Below are 21,202 nucleotides of genomic sequence, written 5' to 3' on the forward strand. Positions count from 1 at the left end.
GATTCGATCCCTGGCATCCATATGGGTCCCTGAGCCTGCCAGGTATAATTTCTGAGCTCAGAACCAGGAGTAACCCTGGTAACCTGCCAGGTTTGCCTCAAAACAAAACAAAACAAAATGTTGGTCCATACCACCAGCTCTCTTACAACCCCGCTCCCCGGTACCCTCTGTTGGCTGTTTGGGGGAAACGCAGCATGAATGGGCCGAAAGATCTAAGCCTTGAGAAGAGGAAGCATTTGAGGTGAAGCCTGGATCCTTGGCTGTCTCACAGAGGACAGCAGAGGACAGGGTGGGGCGGGGATGGGAGGGTGGGTGGGTGGCAGGGCAGAGATGAACTGGCCCGGCCTGGCAGGCTGAGGCTTCGGCTCTGTGCTACGGGCCTGCAGCAACCCCCGAGTGGGCCAGGGGACAAGGGGTCAGGGGGGACAGGATGACAGTGGGTGGGGGCGGGGACCTGCCTCCGGGGACGTCACCGGCCAAACTTCCTCTCTCAGACACACAGGAAGCGGAGCCTGCTCAGGGCGCAACCCCAGGCCCAGCACTGCCTCTAGAACCCTCAGGGAGGGGGCTCCGGCCAGCCCTGCACGGACCATGGGATCCAGAGCTGCGTGAGAACCGCCTCCCCCCTTCCCCATCTCAAGACCGGGCTGCGCAGATGGAGTTTTGCACTGCGGAGCCCAGGATGCAGGGAGGAAGCCAGCAGGGCCCGTAGGTCCCAGGGGGCAGGTGGATAGCACTTAGCACTTAGCACTGTGTGATTCTGATTCTCGGGGTGATGATGAAGGTTGAGCTTCGTCTGTTTGCATGCATGGGGTGGGACGTAGGCCAACAGGAGAGTGAGAACCATGCACCTTTGCTAAGACACTCTGCCTGCAGTTAATGCCTATTTCCGCCTGAAGGCCCCCTCACCCCAACATCTTTCCGAGCCCCAGTCCCAGCGCTATGTGGTAAAAGGGTGCAGGTGGGGTGAGGGAGGAAGGCAGAGAAGCCGCCTAGAAGTTTCAGGCTTGCTGGCCTCACTCCTGGGGTGAGACACTCGGGTGAGATGGCAATGCTCCCCAATATCTCACACAGAGGCGTGCAGGGGACACTCAGGCTGGGACAGAGATGAACTAGGAATTGTGGCCATGGCTCAGGAAACCCTGGGCTCCTGCATGCACACACATCTTCATACGCACACATCACCCCACACTCATCCTCATGACACAGCTGCACACTTGCAGAATGGCAATACTCACTTGCTCTGTCCTGTGAACCCACATTCACCCATGGCCTCACACCCCCACCTCACTGCCAGGGCCCCAGTCACCTCCTCACTGGGCAGCCACGCGCCCAGGCAGAATTACCAAGTCCTCTGTCCCCACAGAGAGGAGTCTTCTGCCGTGTTCGATTGGTTCTTTGAGGCTGCTTGTCCAACCTCCCCGCAGGAGGGTGAGTGGGGGACACTGGCTACATTGGGGGGGGGAACTACTAGGTGCATTCAGGGACACTGGGTGGGTTGGAGCAGGTGGAGGGTGAACCTGGCTCCCTCAACTGTCTGCTCTCCCCACAGACCCCCCCATCCTACGGCAGTTCCCCCCGGACTTCAGGGAACAGGTAAGTGGCTGGGTGCTTGCTTTTGGGCCCCATCATGCTGGAAGAGGGGGATTGTGGTTGATGGAGGGGAACCTGGAGCACATTCCTAAGCACCAGGCTTAGCACCCCCTCTCTCCCCACATGCAGGAGGCCATGAAGATGGTACCTAAATTCTGCTTCCCTTTCGATGTGGAAAGGTATGGAGGGAGAAGCAGGCAGATGCCCTGAGCCCAGAAACTCAGGAATCCTCCAGACTCAAATAGCTGGGGCCTGACATCCAGGAACCCCAACACCCAGAAACCTAAGAACCCTAATGCCAGATATTCAGGGACCCCAACACCCAGCTATCCCAATACCCTCATATTCAGGAACCCCAATACCCAGGCATTCATACATCCAGTTACCTCAATATCCAGATACTTGGGGACACCAATAACTAGAAGCCCCAATACCCACATACTCAGATGCCCAACACTCTATCCAGATATTCCAAGACCCAGGACCCCAATACTCAGATATCCAGGAACCCTAATCTCCAGAGAACTAATATGCCAATACCCAGGGACTCCAGTACTCTGAATCTCAAGGACCCCGATTCCCAGAAACTCAGAGTCTGGATCTTCAGGTTCTATCAACGCCAATAGCCTCTGGTCCCAGGGCCCTGGGCTGTGGAACCCATCCCAGAAACAGGGGCTCAGGAATGCTTTCTGCCTGCAGGGAGCCTCCCTGCCCGGCAGTCCAGCACTTCACTTTCGCCCTCACTGACCTCGCGGGCACCCGTCGATTCGGCTTCTGTCGCCTTCGGCCGGGGGCTCAGAGCTGCCTCTGCATTCTTAGGTGGGTGATGTGGGGTCCAGAGGGGACCCTCCCCACCCCTGGGGGCATTTGGGTGAAGACGCATGTCCTCTCTCTCCAGCCACCGGCCCTGGTTTGAGGTGTTCTACAAGCTCCTGAACACAGTGGGGGACCTCCTGGCACAGGACCAAGTGAGGGTACCCCCTTTCCCTTGGAGGAGTGCGGAGGAGTCCCAGTGGCCCCACCAAGCTCCAGGCTGGCCCTGAGTACCCGTGCCCAGCACCTTCTTAGTTTACCCAGCCTGAGTTCAAGCCCTTCCCCTTTCCCTTTCCACAACCCACCTTCTGCCTCAGACACCCCAACCCCACACAGGCTCCCGAAGTTGAGGAACTCCTTCTCAACCTGCTGCAGAAACCACTGCCAGGACCCCAGTCCCCCGTGGGGCTCGAGCTGGTGAGCAGCATCCTACCTGTGGCTGTCTGGGAGGCTACACCCCAGAGCCTGAGGGTCACCCCCATTCGCCCTTCTCTCCCCAGGGCAGAGGAGTAGCCATTTCCAGCACCCACTGCATCCTGCCTCCTGCCCCCGGGAACAGCAAACCGGTGAGCAGTGGGATGGGGGTACCCAGAAAGTTAAAAGTCTCCATCCTTCAACTGACCCATCCCCTGCACACCCCACTTTCACTAGCTTTCCTGCTTTGTGGCCCCAGATGCAGGCTGTCTGCCCTCCATTCCTGAGAATGTGAGTCGGGCATGAGGAGGGATGGGGAAAAAAAGAGGGGTGGGGAAGGTAGGGAAGAGGTCTTGGGGGGGCCAAATCCTGGGGTTCCCTCGAGATCAGCATTGCCTTCTGCATTGCATCCTGCGGGCTTTGCATGCAAGGTGGTGGGGGTTAAACCTCTCTGACACTGAGCGCTGCCCCCTGGCATGGCCAGATGAGACCCAGCCCCCCCCCCCCAAAAAAAAACCAGCCAACGAGCACTGCACACTGGTCCGCAGAGGAACCTCACAGAACTGGTGGTAGCGGTGAGGGATGAGAACATCGTGGGACTGTTCGCCGCGCTCCTCGCCGAAAGAAGGGTGCTGCTCACCGCCAACAAGCTGAGCACTGTGAGAAGGGAGCACTTTGCCCTTGGGGTCGGGACAACCGGGCCGACTTCCAGACTTCTAACCCTGCAAGGCTCCAGGGCAAAACAAAACTGTCACTCTGTCCTGGGGAGGTGAAGCCTCGCTCTGTAACTCCTCCCCTTAGGCGAAAAAAAAAAAAACAGACCATACTCCACCGCTATTGGCCAGAATGCTACAAGCCCCACCCACTGAAGGAGGCGATTGGGCAGCTTGAAATGCTAGCCCCGCCCCTAAAATATCAGGGGTGGCCTAGCTTCAACCCAGGGGCGGGCTCTGTTATAGCTCCGCCTCCTTTGAGTGGAGCCAATCTGTATTTTCCCTTAGGGGCAGGTGTGTAAGTGGGCTCCATTTTATCCCGGCCTCTTCTGGAAGGGAACCAATGGTTTGAGCCATTGGCTCCACTCCTAAAGGGGCGAGTTATTACTAGCTCCGCCTCATTTGAGGGTGGAGTCAATGAGGAAGCCATTTCCCCCAGAGCTGTATATCAATCAGTTACTAGAAGGTGCAAAGTTGGGGCCGGAGCTGTGGTGCCAGCGGTAGGGTGTTTGCCTTGCACGCACTGACCTACGATGAACCATATGTCCTATATGGACAAGCCAGGAGTGATTTCTGAGTGTATAGCCAGAGAGTAATCTCTGAGCATTACCAGGTGTAGCCCTCCCCCCCCCAAAAAAGCCCAAAAAATATAAAAGAAAGTGCTAAGTTCTGCTGAGTCCTGGTTTACCCCATGGAAATTTGCCAAAAATTTGGTCTTCGTATAGCTAGAAGCGAGTCTGAGCGACAGGAGACTGGGGGTGCAGTGCTTGAAGCCTTGGACAGCCTTAACATCAGGGAGGGTTCTTTTTTTCTTGTTTGTTTTTGTTTGTTTTTGTTTTGGGGCCACACACGGCCATGCTCAGGGGTTACTCCTGGTTATCTGCTCAGAAATAGGTCCTGGCAGGCACAGGGGACCATATGGGACGCAGGGATTCGAACCAACCACCTTAGGTCCTGGATCAGCTGCTTGCAAGGCAAACGCCGCTGTGCTATCTCTCTGGCTCCCGGGGGGGGGGGTTCTTAAAGCTGGGGGTTCAGGTTCTGCTAGCACAGAAGTGAGGCAGCTGGCCTTGCATCCTACCTATTCTGGTTGCAAATCCCGCCCCCCTCAGCACCACCGGGCTCCATACCTGCACATAGACCTACAGGAGCCCTTGAGAGTTATGACCCCTTGAGGTTATGATCCCACTCCCGTTTCCCCCATGATCCTCGGGGGAAATTCACTGACTCCTGGCCCCCCACCTGTCCCCAGCTGACATCCTGCATCCACGCTTCCTGTGCCCTCCTGTACCCCATGCACTGGGAACATGTGCTGATCCCCACGCTGCCGCCCCACTTACTGGACTACTGCTGGTGAGGTGTGGGAGTCCCTGCCGGGAGGGGCTGAGGGATGAACCCCAGAGTGACTCTCTCTCACCTGTTGTGCTCCTCTCTCTCCACAGCGCACCCATGCCCTACCTCATCGGAGTACACACTAGTCTCGCCGAGGTGAGGGCAAAGGGACCTGGGGACAGTGGGAGGGTGGAGGGGAGGGGGGTCTTCCCTCTGCCTCCCCGCCCAGCTGGGGATCCTCAGCTCTGAGCTCCAGGACTGCCAACCCATCCTCATGTAGAGAGTTCGGGACAAAGCCCTCGAGGATGTGGTTATCATGAATGTGGACTCGAATACTCTGGACACGCCATTTGACGACATGCGTTCGCTACCTCCAGACGTGGTTAGTAGACAGGAGGGAGGACACTGGCCATGCACGCAGCTGCCTTGGATTTGATCTCCTCTCCCCACCCCTGCTCTGGCATCCCACAGGATCCTCCTGAGCACCACCAGGAGGGATTCCTGAGGGCAAAGCCAGGAGAGCAACCCTGTGCATCACTAGGTGTGGCCCAAAAACAAACCAAATATAAACAAACATCTGGTCCCCCACCCCTCTCACACAGGCCTACCCTCTCACCTAGCTGCACCCTGCTCACTTCCTGTGTGTCTCCTAGGTGTCTCTACTGCGGCTGCAGCTAAGGAAGTTGGCCCTGGTCCCTGGGGATGGGGTCTCCCGGCTGTTCCTCAAAGTCCAGGCGCTGCTCTTCGGAGGGTATCGTGATGCCCTGGTCTGCAGTCCGGTAAGCAGTGCCAGCATCAAGTGCGACCTCTTGTGGAATAATGAAGCATTTACATTTAAAAAATAATGATCCTTGGGTTCAGGGATTGTAAAGTGGGGAGAGCATTTGCCTTGCACGTGGCTAACCCTGGTTCGATTCCCCAGCACCCCAGAAAGTGCTGAAAGTAATCACTAGGAGTGCAGAGCCCTGAGAACCACCAGGTGTGCCCCCTCTGGGGGGGAAAAAAAAGAACAATGAGAGGCTGGAGAGATAGCATGGAGGTCAGGCATTTGCCTTGCATGCAGAAGGACGGTGGTTCGAATCCTGATGTCCCATATGGTTCCCTGAGCCTGCCAGGAGCGATTTCTGAGCATAGAGTCAGGAGTAGCCCTTGAGCGCTGCCGGGTGTGACCCAAAACCAAAAACATAAATAAAAAAGAGCAATGATATGTCAGGTTGCAAAGATTGTACAGAGATTAAGGCACTTGCCTTGCATGCTGTGGATACCATCTCAAATTCCTGACGTTGGGGCCGAAGAGATAGCATAGTGGTAGGGTGTTTGCCTTGCAAGTGGCCGATACAGGATGGACATTGATTCGAATCCTGGCCATAAGGTCCCTCATGCCTGCCAGGAGCAATTTCTGAGCACAGAGCCAGGAGTAACCCCACCGGGTGTGGCCCACAAACAAAAACAGAAAAAAAAATTCCTGACATTGTACTTGGTTCCCAAATAGACACTAGAATGGTTTCCTGGCATTGAAGAGTAATTTCTGAGCACAGAGCCAGGAATAATCCCTGAGCGCCACCAGGTGTGACCCAAAAACAAAAACAGAAAAAAAATTCCTGACATTGTACTTGGTTCCCAAATAGACACTAGAATAGTTCCCTGAGCTCAAAATTTCAGTGGTTTACTGATCAAACTCAGAATTCACATTCTTTTCTTCTTTTTGGGTCAGAGGCCCAGCCAGTGGTGCTTTGGGGCCAGAGAATAGCACAGAGGTAGGGCATTTGTCTTGCATGCAGAAGAACAGTGGTTCGAATCCCAGCATCCCATATGGTCCCCTGAACCTGCCAGGAACGATTTCTGAGTGTAGACCTCTAAGCACTGCCGGGTGTGACCTCCACCCAAAAAATACACCCAGTGGTGCTCAGAAATCACTCCTGGGGGGCTGGAGCGGTGGCACAAGTGGTAAGGCATCTGCCTTCCCCTGCTAGCCTAGGATGGACTGTGGTTCAATCCCCTGGCGTCCCATATATCCCCCAAGCCAAGAGCAATTTCTGAGCGCATAGCCAGGAGGAACCCCTGAACGTCACCGGGTGTGGCCCAAAACCCCCCAAAAATCACTCCTGAGGGTACTAGGGGACCATATAGGATTTTGGGGGAATCAAACCTGGGTCAGTTACATGCAAGGCAAGTGCCCTACTTGCTGTACTCTCTGACCCCCATTTACTAACATTATAACACCATGCTCCCTAGTCTACAAAATTGGGGAGAGACGGTTTCTAATATATATAGTTTCTTTCTACTCTTCCTTGACAATTTATCAGGAATCTGCTCCCTCTAAGGCCCTTGAACCCCAAGCCAGATCCCGCTTACTCCTTGCACCAGCGAACCCAGTCGCCCTCTGCAACCGGCAAGGCCCTGCACAGTATCAGGCTACAGCAGGCGTGCAAGTGACCTTTGCTACACTGATGGATGCAAGAATAGGTGATGCAACTGGGGTCTGGGAGAGCCGCTGGAAGCTCACAATGCGGGTCCCTCTTCCAGGGCCAGCCTGTGGTCTTCAATGAAGACGCCTTCTTGGCCCAGAAACCGGGATCATCCCTGCAGGCTTTTCATCAACGGGCGGTGCACCTGCAGCTCTTCAAACAGGTGTGCTGGAGCTCTGAGAAGCTGAGCAGTGGGGGGTGGAGCTATAGCTGGAGGGGTGGGGCTAGAACTAGAGGGGTGGGGCTATAGGCAGAGGGATGGGCTAAACCTAGAGGGGCGGGCCTAGGGTCAGAGGGGTGGGGTTATAGCCAGAGGGGCGGGGCTAGAGCTGGATGGATGGGCTTAGAGAGGGTCTTGGGAAGGGCAACTCAAGAGCTTGAGGATAAGGGGGCGAGAGAAAGGCAGATTCCTGGATCCCAGAGGGCAGAGCTGAGGGTAGAAAGGATTGAGATGGGATCTCATTGAGAGGAGCATTTCTGAAGCCAAGGGGGTGGCTGTCCCAGGTTCCTGAGGGTGGAGCTAGGTTGAATAGGGCTGGGGAAATTCTTGGGTTTCTGGGAGCGGGGCCTAGGTCAACGGGGGACGGGGTCAGTGCTAGAGGGGTGGGCCTGCAGAGGACGCAGATTTACAGTGGTGGGGACACACACACACACACACACACACACACACACACACACACACACACACACACACACGAAACAAGGTTTATCTACAGAACCCGACCTGGGTTCCTGGAGATTAAGATCTCGGGCTGGCGTACTCTAGAGTTCCAAGACAGATAATGCAGCAGGCTGGCCGCATGCTTTACATGCCGAGCCCCCCACCCCCCAAGTATTCCCCAGGAGCAACTGTCCCCATAAGAAGCTGGCCGTAGACCCTGAGCACCACAGGGTGTGGCTCAAAATCCAAACACTAAGAAATAGAAATTCCTGAGGATAGCCCTGGGTGGAACCGCATTCTTCCCTCTCCCTAAGGAGCTGAGCTCCTGTGGGGTGGAGGTAGGAGTCCTTGAACCTAACTCTCAACTCATGTACCTTAGTGGCTGAACCCTATTTTCTTTGCAATTATTTTCGGCGGTCGTGGGACAGAAAACAGGTTGTGTCACACACACACACCCCATGGGCATTCTGGGGCTATTCTGGACTCAGCTCTGCAGTCCTCCCTCTCTGGTGGTTCTGGGGGACCCTATATGATGCCAAGTATTGAATGTGGGGTTGGCAGCATAGAGTCAGAACACTTGAACCTTTCTACTAACTCTCCCCACACTCCTAACTTTCTGATGCGCACGAGTGTGTGTGTGTGTGTGTGTGTGTGTGTGTGTGTGTGTGTGTGTTTGGTTTGGGGGGTCACATTAGTGGTGCTCAAGGCTGCCCCCTGGCTCTGCACTCAAAAATCACTCCTGGAAGGCTTGGGGGCTATAAGGGATGCAGGTGATCAAACTTGGGTTTGCTTCATGCAAGGCAAATGCTGTCCCTGTTGTTTGTTTGGGGGCCACACCCAATTGTACCCAGGGCTGCCTCCTTGACTCTACACTCAGGAATCACTCCTGGCAGGGCTCTGGGGAAGCTATGGAGTGCCCGGAGATCAAACCCAGCTTGGCCTCATGCAAGGCCAGCGTTTTCCCCGCTGTCCTACGGCTGGACCCCTGACTTCCTGATTTCTTTCCCCACCCATCCCCAGTTCATTGAAAACCGCTTGGAGAAGCTGAATACAGGGGAGGGATTCTCAGACCTCTTTGAGCAGGAAATTACTTCCAACGGGACTTCCTCAGGTAAGCCCTGCACCCTGAATCCCATAAACACACCCCACCCTGGCCGCCCTCCTCCAACCAGCCATCCTCTCATCTCAGGAATCTTGCGCTCCTATCAGCTCTGGGCAGAAAGCGTAAAGGTAACAACCCCCAAATACTTATTTCATAATTAGCAATTTTTACTTTAGATTTTGGTGTTCAGGGGTTACTCCTGGCTCTGCGCTCAGGAATCATTCCTGGTGGGCTCTGGGGGTTCTAGGGAATGTTGGGGATCGAACTCAGGTTGGCCGTATGCAAGGCAAACGCCCTATCTGCTGTGCTATTGCTCCAGCTCACATCCCCCAAAGTTTTATCAAAACGCAGGAATAAGGGCATCATACAGGAGAGGTGGGGTGTGGGGTAACCCCCAGCTTCTGGTCCAAGTCCTGGGTATCATTGTCTCTCCCCAGAAAGGTGGGGGTGCCCTCCTGCATTCGGTCAAGAACAAGACCCAACCAGCTGTAAGGAACATGTACCGCACGGTGAGGAACAAGGGTCACTTCAGGAGTTCCAGGGCTGGTGAGGGGCCAGGGAGGGCAGCGTCAAACCAGGAACACTTGGGCTTTCCATTGGTCAGTGTCATGTCTTGTGATTTTGTGTTTATTTGGGGACCACACTTACTGATACTCAGGGCTTCTTCCTAGCTCTGCGTTCGGGAATCCCTCCTGGAGGTGTTCAGGTGCTCATCAGACCCTATGGGATGTTGGGGTTTGAACCTGTGTTGGCGGCTAGCCAAACAAATGCCCTCCCAGCTGTGCCCGAACATCATCATGTTAGACAGTTTCTTCTCTAAGGAAGTTAAGCTCAGGGGTTACTCCTGGCTCTGTACTCAGAAATTGCTCCTGGCAGGCTCAGGGGACTATAGAGGATGCGACTGTGCTATGATTCTGACCCCTTTTCAGATACTGTATGCCACCATCTGTCCTTGGAGTTTGCTACTGAGTCCAATAGTTGACCAGGACATTCTGCAGCTCTGATTTTCCATCTTCAGCCAATTTTTCTGTCGTTTATTGTTATTTATTTGGGAGAGGAGTGAGGACCACAGCCAGCAAGTGCTCAGAGCTTATTCCTAATTCTGCACTCGGGAATCAATTCTGGAGGGTTTGGAGGACTCAAAAGGGTGCCAGGAATCAAATTCAGGTTGTCCACATACCCAACAAACTCCCTCCCTTCTGTGCTATCTCTCCAGTCCCATATGCTCAGCTCTTATTCCTGGCAGGGCATGGAAACCCAATGGGATGCCAGGGATCAAACTCAGGTCAACTGCATGCAAGGCCAGCCCCCTCTCTGCTGTGCTGTGGCTCCAGCCCAACCCTTAATAGTTTTGCAGGTGCAATTTTACCATGTTACTTCTCCGCCTCTTCCCATCATGTTATCCCTCCACAGGTTCTTTTTTAGTTTTTTGGAGGGGGGACACATATGGGGTGCTCAGCAGTTACTCCAGGTTCTGCGCTCAGAAATTGCTCCTGACAGTCTTAGGGGATCATATGGGATGCTGGGGGTGGAACCCGGGTCCCTCCCAGGTCAGCTGCTTGCAAGGCAAAAATAACCTACCACTGTGCTTTCACTCCAGCCCTTCTTCCAAGTGTCCTTATGTATAACCAGAAGGGGTGACAGCTCAGATAGGCCCCTTGGGTGAGTTACATGGGAAATTGGGAACATATCCAGCCACAAACAGGTAGATACAATTACTATGGAGTCTAAAATGCTTGTTTTGCTCTTTCCAGGCCAAGAGTGGCTTGAAGGGTGTGCAGAATCTTCTCACATACAAGGCAAGACCGAGATGGTGGCCGGGGGGGGGGGAAGGGGAGGAGTGCAGGGAGGGTCCCTGCTCACCCTGTCCCCACTTCCTAGGAGGGTGTCTCGTGCATGCAAAGAGGGGGCTCCCTGAGGCTCGCCAATCCCACCAGCCGTTCAGATCGTCTGCAACAGCGCCTGCCTATCACCCAGCATTTTGGACAGGTAATATTCAATCCCCAGTGTAGGGGAGCTCTCCTCGAACCCCGAGACTCCCCAGGATTTGATGCTCACAGAACCCAGCACCCACTGCCTGCTTCCTCTTACTCAGAACCATCATTCCTCCCACTTTTTCTATTGGTTTTGTGGGCCACACCCAGTGGTGCTCGGGGATCACTCCTGGCAATGTTCAGGGGATCCTATGGGATGCCAATACAAGGCAAATGCCCTCTCTGCAGTGCTGTTGCTCCCACCCTGAATTCTTCATTCCCATGATTCCGGAGACCCCATACTTCTCACCCCTCAAACCTGATCTATATGGAGCTAGGGCAATAGTTGCGTTGCAGGCGACTGCCGGGGGTTCAATCCCTGGCATTCCAGTGAGCCCTGCCAGGAGTGATCCTAAATGCAGAGCCAGGAGTCAGCCCTGAACAACACCCCGGCAAGGCCCCAAAGTTAAACTGAAACCAACAAGTCTGATCTTTGCAGAATCGGCCACTGCGTCCCAGTAGGAAAACCCGGGGGGAAGAGGGACCAGCTGGATCCCTGGAGGAAGAAGGGTAAGGCTGGAAGGCGGGGGAAGGGGCAAGGATGGAAGAGGGAGGCAAGTATTGATTGGGGGGGAGAGTCTGGAGCAATAGCACAGAGGTAGCATAAGGCCTTGCACATGGAAACCTGGGACGAACTTGGGTTCAATCCCCAGCATCCTATATGGTCCCCCGAGCCTGTCAGGTGCAATTTCTGAGCACAGAGTCAGGAGTAACCCCTGATCATGGTCTCTGAGTGTGGCCCAAAAACAAAAACAAACAAAAAAAATATTGATTGGGGATGAGGGTGGGTCCCCAAAACAGGAGTTTTGAGAGCAGGGAGCAGAGAAGGCGTGTGTGTGTGTGTGTGTGTGTGTGTGTGTGTGTGTGTGTGTGTGTGTGTGTGCGCGCGCATGTGTGTGTGTGTGTGTGTGTGTGTGTATCTGTCTGGGGAAGATTACCGATGTTCCCATCCTGTCCAGGACACCCCATCTGACACCTGAGGACACCCAGGACCCCGAGGCAGATGACACCCTAGATGGCAGCTTCCTGGGATCAGGGGAGGAGCTGGACTTACTGAGTGAGATTCTTGACAGCCTCAGCACCAGTGCAACCAAGACAGGTGGACTGCGGTACAGCCAGAGCTTGGACGACTGTCACCTGGGGGCTCTGGCCAGCTGCTCCAGCTTGGTGAGCTCCCCCCATCACAGTACCCCACCTCCCGCCCTCCCCAGCCACACCCAGCAGCACTGAGCCTGTCTTTCCCAATGCCATGAGCAGCCCGACATCCCAGGAAGTCCAGGATGGTCTCCAGAGAACCAGGATCCGCCTGAAATGCCATCTTTATCCCTGCCTGCCCAGCTGCCGTGTCTGCCACCAGCCCCCGCTCAGGACACCGCTTCCCATCCACCCCCCAAAGCCAATCCAGAAACCACGTCCTCAAGCACATCTCCGAGACCCACCCAAGAGTCACACAGCTGTGGGGTCCTTGGACCCCCCCTTGCAGAGCCCCAGCCCCTCATACTGCATCTCTCCCCTTCCCAGAAGGCAGCCGATGAACCCAGACTCCAGGAGAGGCCCCATTCCCCACTCGACGCAGAGTTTGTGCAGCTCCCCAACCATTTGGGGACCCCCCAACTTGGGGTCCCCATAGAGCTAAGCGTGGCTGACTCCTGGACACCCCCACCCTTGGATTCCAGTTCCCCAGAGAACCCTAAAACTCAGCTGATTTCTGGGGCACTACCAGCAGATCAAGGTGACCCCAAAGCCTTGGAGGAGCAGAGAACACCCCGGTTTCAGATTGTAGCTGCCAGCGGCTCAAGGGAAGCCGGGCCCAGCAGTCGGCCCAGAGTGGCTGAGCTGAAAAAATGTTTTGAATGTTAAGGACATGTTGGGGGGGGGGGGCGCATAGTGCAGTGGGAAGGCATTTGCTTTGAAGGCAACTGAGCCAGGTTCAATTCCTGGCATCCCAGAGGGTCCCAAGCCCTGCTAATAGAGATCCCTAAGCAGACACAGAGCCAGGAGTCAGCCCTGAACACAGTTGGGTATGTCCCACCCCCCAAAAAAAAATAATCAGGGGTGAGCTGGATCTATAGAGATATTGAGGTACTTCATTTGTGTGTAACGCCCCCGGGTTTGATTCTGGATACCACATACAGTTCCCAGAGCCGCCCTGCCAGGAGTGATCCCTGAGCACAAAACCAGGAGTCAACCCTGAGCACTGCTAGGTAGAGCTCAATTCAATCAAAGACACACACACACACACACACACACACACACACACACACGCACACACAAGAAATTGGGGTGTACAGGAGTCCCCTCACCCTATCAGACTGCCTATTCAATAAAACAAAATCACAAAATGTGTCTAACCACAGTATTTTCCAGTGAGTTTATCTGTGGAATGGGTGGGTGGGGGGAAGCCTCTCTGTCCAGAGGCCCTCCTGCCCATTACTTTCTTTACTTCTGGGGTACAATGGAAACACAGTTCTTACGTTTTTGGAGAAATGTCCAACGTCCAGTGCGCTCGGTCTCCGCTCAAAAAAGCCTGCTACCACCCCCATACCAGACCCCCATCATCCAGGAATCCCACTGTGCCCCGGAGGTCCCCGAAATGGGACAGCTTGTGGCTCAGCAACCCATGAGCCCTAGCTCTGGGCGCCTCCTAGCGCCCCCCAAAGAGCTTCTTTTTATGATAGCTCCTGCCCAGAATTTCGCATCAAAGAGCAGCGTCCACCCAAGGGCCAGTCAGTGAAGCACCTTCTTCCCTTATTAAGTCTTTTAAGCACCTGGGGGTGGACTGAGGCGGGGGCCGCTGCTGCCAACTGGCCCCAGCGAGCCTCCCCTTTAAATGTCCCACTGCAGGGATGAGAGGTGGAAAGAGAGGTGCCTAGATGGGTAGGCATCCCTGCACCTTCTCCTTGGAGTCCTGGGGAGCCCCGGCCTCGGCTGCGTGCGAGAACTGAAAGGAAAGGAAGAGGGGGTCCAGTTGGGGTTGTCGGATCCTGCAGGACGCACAGAGCCGCAAGCGAGTTGGGGGGCAGATGGGTCCCCAGCCCCCGGCGCCCCAAAGTGCAGGCGGCATCAAGCAGAGGCGGCATGCTTGGCGGAGCCCACAGGAGAAGTGCCCGAGGCGCCCCCCCTCACCCCTGCTCCCCAAGTCCTCCTGAGCCCCAAGTCAGCGTCCTGGTGCTGAAGTCCAGGGCGGAGCTGCCGGCGATGCTGGGCAGGTCCCAGGTCCCGCCGTGATCAGATGAGCCGCTCCTCGGGAGGCAGCTTGAGGTTGGGGGGCGGCGGCGCTCGGGCACCCACCTGCTCCTCGCTGCTCGGCCGGTACGTGCCCTCGGTCTGCCGCTTCTCGCGAAGTTTCCGCACCAGCAGGGCCACTCCCACGGCCACGAGCAGCACGGCCAGCAGGGAGAAGACCACGATGATGGCCGTGATGGCACCCTGGGACTGCGGGAGGGACAGGGGTTACACAGGGTCCTGTCCTTGCCATGAGCACAAATGCGCACACATACACACACATACATAGAGAAACATATACATACACAGAGACACAAACATGCATACAATACAACATACACACATAAATATATACATCCTCCCCCTAAGTTTTGACCATCTACTGTTTTATTTTGGGGGGGCCACACCCAGTGATGCTGAGGGCTTACTCCTAGCTCTGCACCCAGAAATCATTTCTGGTAATGGGCCAGAGAGATAGCACAGCGCTAGGGCATTTGCCTTGCATGCGTAAGACCCAGGATGTACCCAGGTTCAATCCCCGGCATCCCCTGGGGTCCTCCGAGCCTGCCAAGAGTGATTTCTGAGCACAGAGCCAGGAGTAACCCCTGAGCACTGCTGGGTGTGACCCACCCCAAAAAAAATCATTTCTGGTAGCACTCGGGGGCCCGATGACATGCCAGGGAACGAATAGAGATCAGCCTCGTACAAGGCTTGTGCCCTCCTCACTATGCAATCACTCCAGCCCTGTTCCCTGTGTTCTTGACCCTTTATCTAACCCAGCCGGGCCTCTCAGCACCCCTCAATTGCCTTGTCTGGAACCCTCCTCCCCACCTGCCAGGTGAGCCAGCCTGGGGTTCTCAGACACCTTGGGTCTCCCAACTGGCCATGTTGGAACTCGGGGCTCCTTTTCATGAGTCTCCCAAAAAGCCACCCCTTCCCTGCTGACTTTTCACCTCTGATGCGCTGAGGGTCCCCAGTTACTTCTAGAATAACCCCTAAAGAAAAACATCTCTCCTTCCAGAAAGAACTCCAACTCACCAAGGTCCCAGAAGAATCGGGGTCCGGAGGGTGAGTCGTGTGGTTACTGGTGTCATTTCTAATATCCGGTCTTTGTGTTATGACTGTTGGGGGGGAGAAGAAGACCAATAAACCCCCATTTCCTTCCCCATCTCAGCACCTCCACACACCCCAGCATGCCTTAGATTTTGTCTCCCGAGTCTTTTCAATATGGTACAGATTATGGGTCCTGGACATGCTGTGGTGACCAAGATGGGGTGGTGGCTGTTGTTTTATTCTTTTCCACATTTAAAACAATAATTAGTTTGGGGGCCACACCCGGTGGCGCTCAGGGGTTACTCCTGGCTCTGCACTCAGAAATTGCTCCTTGGAGACGGGGATGAAGCGGTGGCGCCATGCGCTAACCTAAGAGGGACCATGGTTCGATCCCCACGAGATTTCTGAGCGCATAGCCAGGAGTAACCCCTGAGTGTCACCAGGTGTGGCCCAAAAACAAAAACAAAAAAGAAATCTCTCCTGGCAGGCTTGGGGACCATATGGGACTGAACCTGGTTCTATCCTGGGTCGTCCACATGCAAGGCAAACGCCCTACTGCTGTGCTATCTCTCTGGCCCCACCTCATTATTTTATTTAATTAATTAATTTAGGCCAAAGTGATAGTACAGCAAGGAAGGGAACTCGTCTTGCACGCGACCAACCTGGGTTTGATCCCCGGCCTGACATAGGGTTCCTGGAACACCACTAAGAGAGATTCCTGAGTGCAGAGCCAGAAGGGCAGCCCTGAGCACTGCTGAGTCTGGCCTCCAAATCAAAACTACGGTAAACAAATAAATACATTAAAAAGCTGTTTATTTTGGTCCCCCAAGCCAGGAGGGATTTCTGAGCCAGGAATAAACCCTGAGCTTCAACGGGTGTGGCCCAAAAACAAATAAAAAAATAAAAGCTGTTTATTTTTGGTTTGGGAATCACACCCAGCGATGCTCAGGATTGACTCCAGGACTCCAGGCTTTGTGCTTAGGCTCCACCATTCCTGGAAGGCTGGGGGGTGGGTGGGGGGAACCCTACAGGGTGCTGGGGATCGAACTGGCCACGTGCAAGACAAGTAGCCTTGAACTCTGTACTAACTCCCTAAACTATCTCTCCAGCCCTTTTCTGTGTTGTCATTGTTGCTTTTCTGCATTGGTGGCCCTGAAGAAAGTGCCCGGGGCCGACTCCTGACTCTCTGCTCAAAGTTCCACTCCTGGTGGTGTTCAGGGAACCCTATGAGATGCCAGGGACCGAACCCCAGATGGTCAGGAACAACGGAAGCACCTTAGCCCTGTGCTAATAGTCTCTCTCCAGCTTCAGGGACTTGTTACCTTCATTTTTCCCAGTGCCTCTGACCATCCCGATACCCAGGCCCAGCACAGGGCAATAAACTGTGCCAAATTGTGGGGGCTGGAAGGCTGACCCTCCCCCTCCTTCCCTCCCTTCCCCCCCTTTTCTAGACCTGCTCAGGGCCTGAAAGAGCCGGGCGGATCCCGCTGGGCCGATAGCAAAGTGACTCACACCTTAACCCCCTCACCCCTAAGTTTCACTCCACAATCCACCCAAGCTCAGAACCCCCCAAACCAGCCGTCACCCCCAGCTCCAATCCCTCCCCCAATTCCCACCCACCCCCAAACCCCAAAACTTCCAGAGTGAGCTCAGATTCCCCACCAACTCCTCCCTACCCCGGGACCCCCTAATGGGTCCCTCCCGGAGGTCGGGAGCCCCGCCTTCCCACCGCCCCCCCAAACCCCACGCGGACACCGGTCACCTACTTTGCCCCCAGACCCCGCCCCAGCGGGCGGGCAGCAGCGGGAGGCCGAGTGCCAGCAGCAACCTCCAACCGGGGCGCGCCATGGGCCGGCCGGACGATGGTCGGGCGGCGGGTGGCACGCCGGGGGCACCTAGCGCATCGCGGGCAGGTGGTCTGGGGTACGTGCGACCCCCTGGGGTACCTGAGGGTGGCGAGAAGGAGAAAGTCCCGGCGTGGGGAGGGGGCTGCGAGCAGGGCGCAGGCCCAGGGTGGGGTGATCGGGGCCAAGACACCCCGCTGTCCCCTCCCGGCCCGCCCCCAGCGCCAGAGGTCAGAGATTGAAGATTAACTCGGACGGCGCGTTCCAGGGCTGGGGAGGGCAGAGCGGGGGAAGAAGGGGAGGACGGGGGGAGGACCGGGAGGAGGACCAGGGGGAAGAGGAGGAGGAGGAGGACAAGCAGAAGGAGAAGGAGGAGGAGGAGGGAAGGACGCAGGGCGGGGGAACCCCGCGCACCCGCCTCCCTACCTGGGCCCGGGACCTTAGGACTTTGCTCCACTTCCCGGGGCTCGAACCCTCGCTCGAACCCACCCTCCCGGGCCACCGGCGATCGCCCGGTCCGCTCACGTGACCCGGAAAGTTTAGTCACTTACCTGGCAAGGGCGCGCCACTTCCGGCCTTCAGCTGCACCTGAGCTTGCAAAAGGCGGAGCCAGGGGCGCACCTGTAACCCCGACCCAATCCCCTGCCGGGGCGGGGCGAGAGGGCCGGGAGCGCGCAGGTGCAAAGGGGACCGCCCACCTGGTTGCTGGCTCTGCTGAGAGATCTTGGAGGGGGGGCTCGAGCCAGGAGCCACGCCCCGCAATGCTCGGAATTTACTCCAGGCTTTGCGCAAAGGGAATCCCTCCTGGACAGAAAGGGAGGCCGGGGATCGAACCCGGCGCGCCCGCGTGCAAGATCAACGCACCTCCCGGCTGTGCTGCTGTGGATATTTTTATTTTGGGGTGGTATTTTTTGTTTGTTTGTTTGTTTGTTTGTTTGGGGACCACACCCGGCGGCGCTCAGGGATTACTCCTGGCTCAGCGCTCAGAAATCGCTCCTGGTTGGCTTAGGGGACCTTATGGGATGCCGGGATTCGAAGCACCGTCCGTCCTGGATCCGCTGCGGGCAAGGTCAACGAACGCCCTACCGCTGCGCTATCGCTCCATTTCCACCTGTTGTGGATCTTAAGGGGATATTTTTTGGGGGGTGCGTGGACTCGAGAACCAGAAGGCCCAACCCCGAGACACCGGGTTGAGGAGGTGCTAAGTCAGTCTTGGCACCTGCAAGAGAGCGAAGTCTGAGCACCTGGGCAGAGAACATAGTTGCGTCCTGAGGAACTCCTGATGACTGGGGCAGGGTTCGGGGTGTTTGTTTTGTGGGTTTGGTTTGGCTTTCTTCCCCCTCACCCCCATGCCAGGAAAGCGCCCAACCCGCTGAATGTCGCTCTAGTCGCTGGGGATCCCTATTTGGAAAGGCCTCCGGCTTGGGTGACCTATGCAACGAAAGGCACTAATTGGCGTTTGGTGGGAGAGTGTATTGGAAAGCTGCACCGGCCTTAAAGCAAGCCTGTGTGGGACCCAGCTGGGGCGGTGGGGGGGGGGGGGACATCTGTTGAAGGAATAAGAGTTAAGAAACTCATGTGGCTCGTGTGTGTGTGTGTGTGTGTGTGTGTGTGTGTGTGTGTCTGGGGCAATTGTACAGTGGGGAAGGGCACTTGCATTGAGCACAGCTGACCCAGGTTCAATCCCCGGCATCTCATAGGGTTCCCTGAACATTGTCAGGAGTAATTTCTGAGTGCAAAGCCCGGGGCATCCACTGAGCATCGCCGAATGTGGCCCCAAACCCCAAAAATATATTAATTAATAAATTAATAAAGAAACTCATTTGTATGGAAGTACACAAACTTCTTGGAGAAAGGATGGTGATAAGACGGTTCCCTTCTGGGGCTCTTGGGATGTGTGTGTGTGTGTGTGTGAGAGAGAGAGCGAGAGAGAGAGAGAGAGAGAGAGAGAGAGAGAGAGAGAGAGAGAGAGAGAGAGAGAGAGTTAAAGGAGGTGATGAGTCAAGTCCCAGATGACTTGGGGGAAAGGCTTCATTTCTTTCCCCCCTCTCCTACCTTATAGGGTTCGGGCGAGAAGGCACGAGGGAGGTGAGTAAAAGGCCTGGCATGTGCCACGCACAGAACCCACGTAAATAATTGTCATTATTTAGAATCAAAATGGGACCGGCGCCCTAATGGTGAAAAGGAGAAACTGCGAACGAAAACCATTCTAGCAGGTGCAGCGTGGGCTGCAGGCTGGGGTGCTCTTCTCCCTTCAGCCCACCAGCACCCGGGGGACGTTGAGAGTCCCGTGGCAGAGACGGGGACAGCTGCCAGCCAACCAGCCAGCCAGCCACCAGCCAGGCTTCAAGGAATCGGGCAGCGGCCCCTTTAAGGCGCCGAGCCGGGTCTCTGGGAGGCGGGGCCAGAGGTAGCTTCGGGTCAACGGCGAGGCCCCGCCCAGATGGGTGGGAGGGGCGGGGCTAGCGGGAGCATCTGGCCAATAGGAAACAGACTTGGCCTTAGCGCGGCGTGTTGATCTTGTGGTTCTCCCGCCGGGCGGGCGCCGAGAAACGAAGCGCGCGGGCGATTTGCAGGTGCGGAGGCAGCTTGGTCTCCCTCCCGTGTCCGCGGACGAACTGGGACCGTGGGGCGCGCGGACGGGCACATGGCGCTGACTCGCTTCTTCTGAAGTCGTTCCTGGCAGGGGCGAGAACTCGCATTCCTGGAGCTTTGGGAGGTCAAGCAGAAAGGCATCCTGGCATGGCATCCCAGGCAGCAGCAGGCAGGCAGGGATCTGCTTGGCCACAGACAGGGTAAACTGAGGCACGCAGAGCTCAGAACGGACAGTGTTTGGAGGACGTCCACAGCCACCGGCAGGGCTCAGGGCTTACTCTTGGCTCTGCTCGCAGGAATTACCTGGCAATGCCCAAAAGACCTACATGGGCTGCCCAGAGTCGAACCCGGGTCAGCTGCATGCAAGACAAGCACGCATTATCCCCGCTGTCCTCTTTCTTCGCCTCCAGAACTGACCCTTTTATTATTCTGGAGGGGGTCGCACCCGGAGGTGCTCAGGGTTTGCTCCTGGCTCTGCGCTCAGGCCTCACTCCCAGTGACGCTTCCAGATGATCCTCTCATATGGGGTGCTTTGTGGGGTCGACTGCTTGCCCTCCCCGTTGTAAGTCACCTGTCCCAGAACTGACAGCTGCAAACTCTCTCTCTGTCTCTCTGTCTCTGTTCTGTCTCTGTGTCTGTCTCTTTTATCTCTGTTTCTGTCTCTATATAGCTCCATCTCTTCTGTCTCTATCTCTGTCTCTTCTGTCTCTGTCTCTTCTGTCTCTATCTCTCTGTCTCTCTACCATTGTCTCTTTGTCTCTCTCTGTGTCTCTGTCTCTATCTCTCGCTATGTCTCTGTTCTGTCTCTGTCTACCACTGTCTCTCTGTCTCTGTCTCTTCTGTCTCTGTGTCTCTCTTTTATCTCTGTTTCTGTCTCTATATATCTCCATCTCTTCTGTCTATCTGTCTCTTCTGTCTCTCTCTGTCTCTCTACCATTGACTCTGTCTCTGTCTCTCTGTGTCTCTCTGTCTATCTCTCGCTATGTCTCTCTGTTGTCTCTGTCTCTTCTGTCTCTGTCTACCACTGTCTCTTTGTCTCTGACTCTCCTGTCTGTCTCTCTGCCTCTGTCTGTCTCTGTCTCCCTCCCCTGCCCCGCATGAAATGAACCCTGTACCCCGGGGCCGGCGCAACCCTGGACTATCCCCGACCTCCCTCCCCCGCACCCCTCCGGCCCAGCTCCGCCCCGGCCCCCTCCCCGCTCCCCCACCTGCCAAGCCGAGCGGGGGCCGCGGAGGCTTCAGTCCCGGCGCGGGCGGCGACGGCTCCCAACTCCGCGGCCGGGCCGTTCCGAGGCCAGCGGGGCTGCAGCGGCCGCGGCCTCCGAGCTGGCCCCGCGGGGCCCGGGGGTCCGGGGA

The 21,202-nt window shown here is 56.0% G+C and overlaps 2 protein-coding genes across 2 annotated transcripts; one reads left to right on the forward strand and one right to left on the reverse strand.

Moving 5' to 3' along the window:
• Window positions 1–1,722: 1,722 nt before the first annotated feature.
• DENND1C (DENN domain containing 1C) lies at window positions 1,723–13,979 on the forward strand. Its single transcript, XM_049788302.1, has 20 exons — window positions 1,723–1,772; window positions 2,293–2,412; window positions 2,492–2,561; window positions 2,743–2,823; window positions 2,907–2,972; window positions 3,058–3,111; window positions 3,369–3,479; window positions 4,786–4,886; window positions 4,976–5,021; window positions 5,146–5,247; window positions 5,519–5,644; window positions 7,392–7,496; window positions 9,015–9,105; window positions 9,184–9,224; window positions 9,534–9,605; window positions 10,851–10,895; window positions 10,978–11,085; window positions 11,569–11,639; window positions 12,089–12,296; window positions 13,974–13,979. Exons 1-20 carry the CDS (start codon window positions 1,729–1,731, stop codon window positions 13,977–13,979), a joined length of 1,668 nt encoding a protein of 555 aa, XP_049644259.1. The 5' UTR covers window positions 1,723–1,728.
• On the reverse strand, window positions 13,486–17,911 carry CRB3 (crumbs cell polarity complex component 3). The gene is made up of 5 exons (XM_049788303.1): window positions 17,803–17,911; window positions 17,174–17,353; window positions 15,393–15,475; window positions 14,421–14,564; window positions 13,486–14,070 (listed from the first exon to the last, which is right to left on the reverse strand). The coding sequence occupies exons 2-5, from the start codon at window positions 17,253–17,255 to the stop codon at window positions 13,999–14,001; spliced, it is 381 nt and encodes a 126-aa protein (XP_049644260.1). The 5' UTR covers window positions 17,256–17,353; window positions 17,803–17,911; the 3' UTR covers window positions 13,486–13,998.
• Between the last annotated feature and the right edge of the window lie 3,291 nt (window positions 17,912–21,202).

The sequence above is a fragment of the Suncus etruscus genome, chromosome 15 (assembly GCF_024139225.1).
Source record: "Suncus etruscus isolate mSunEtr1 chromosome 15, mSunEtr1.pri.cur, whole genome shotgun sequence".
Lineage (NCBI taxonomy): Eukaryota > Metazoa > Chordata > Mammalia > Eulipotyphla > Soricidae > Suncus > Suncus etruscus.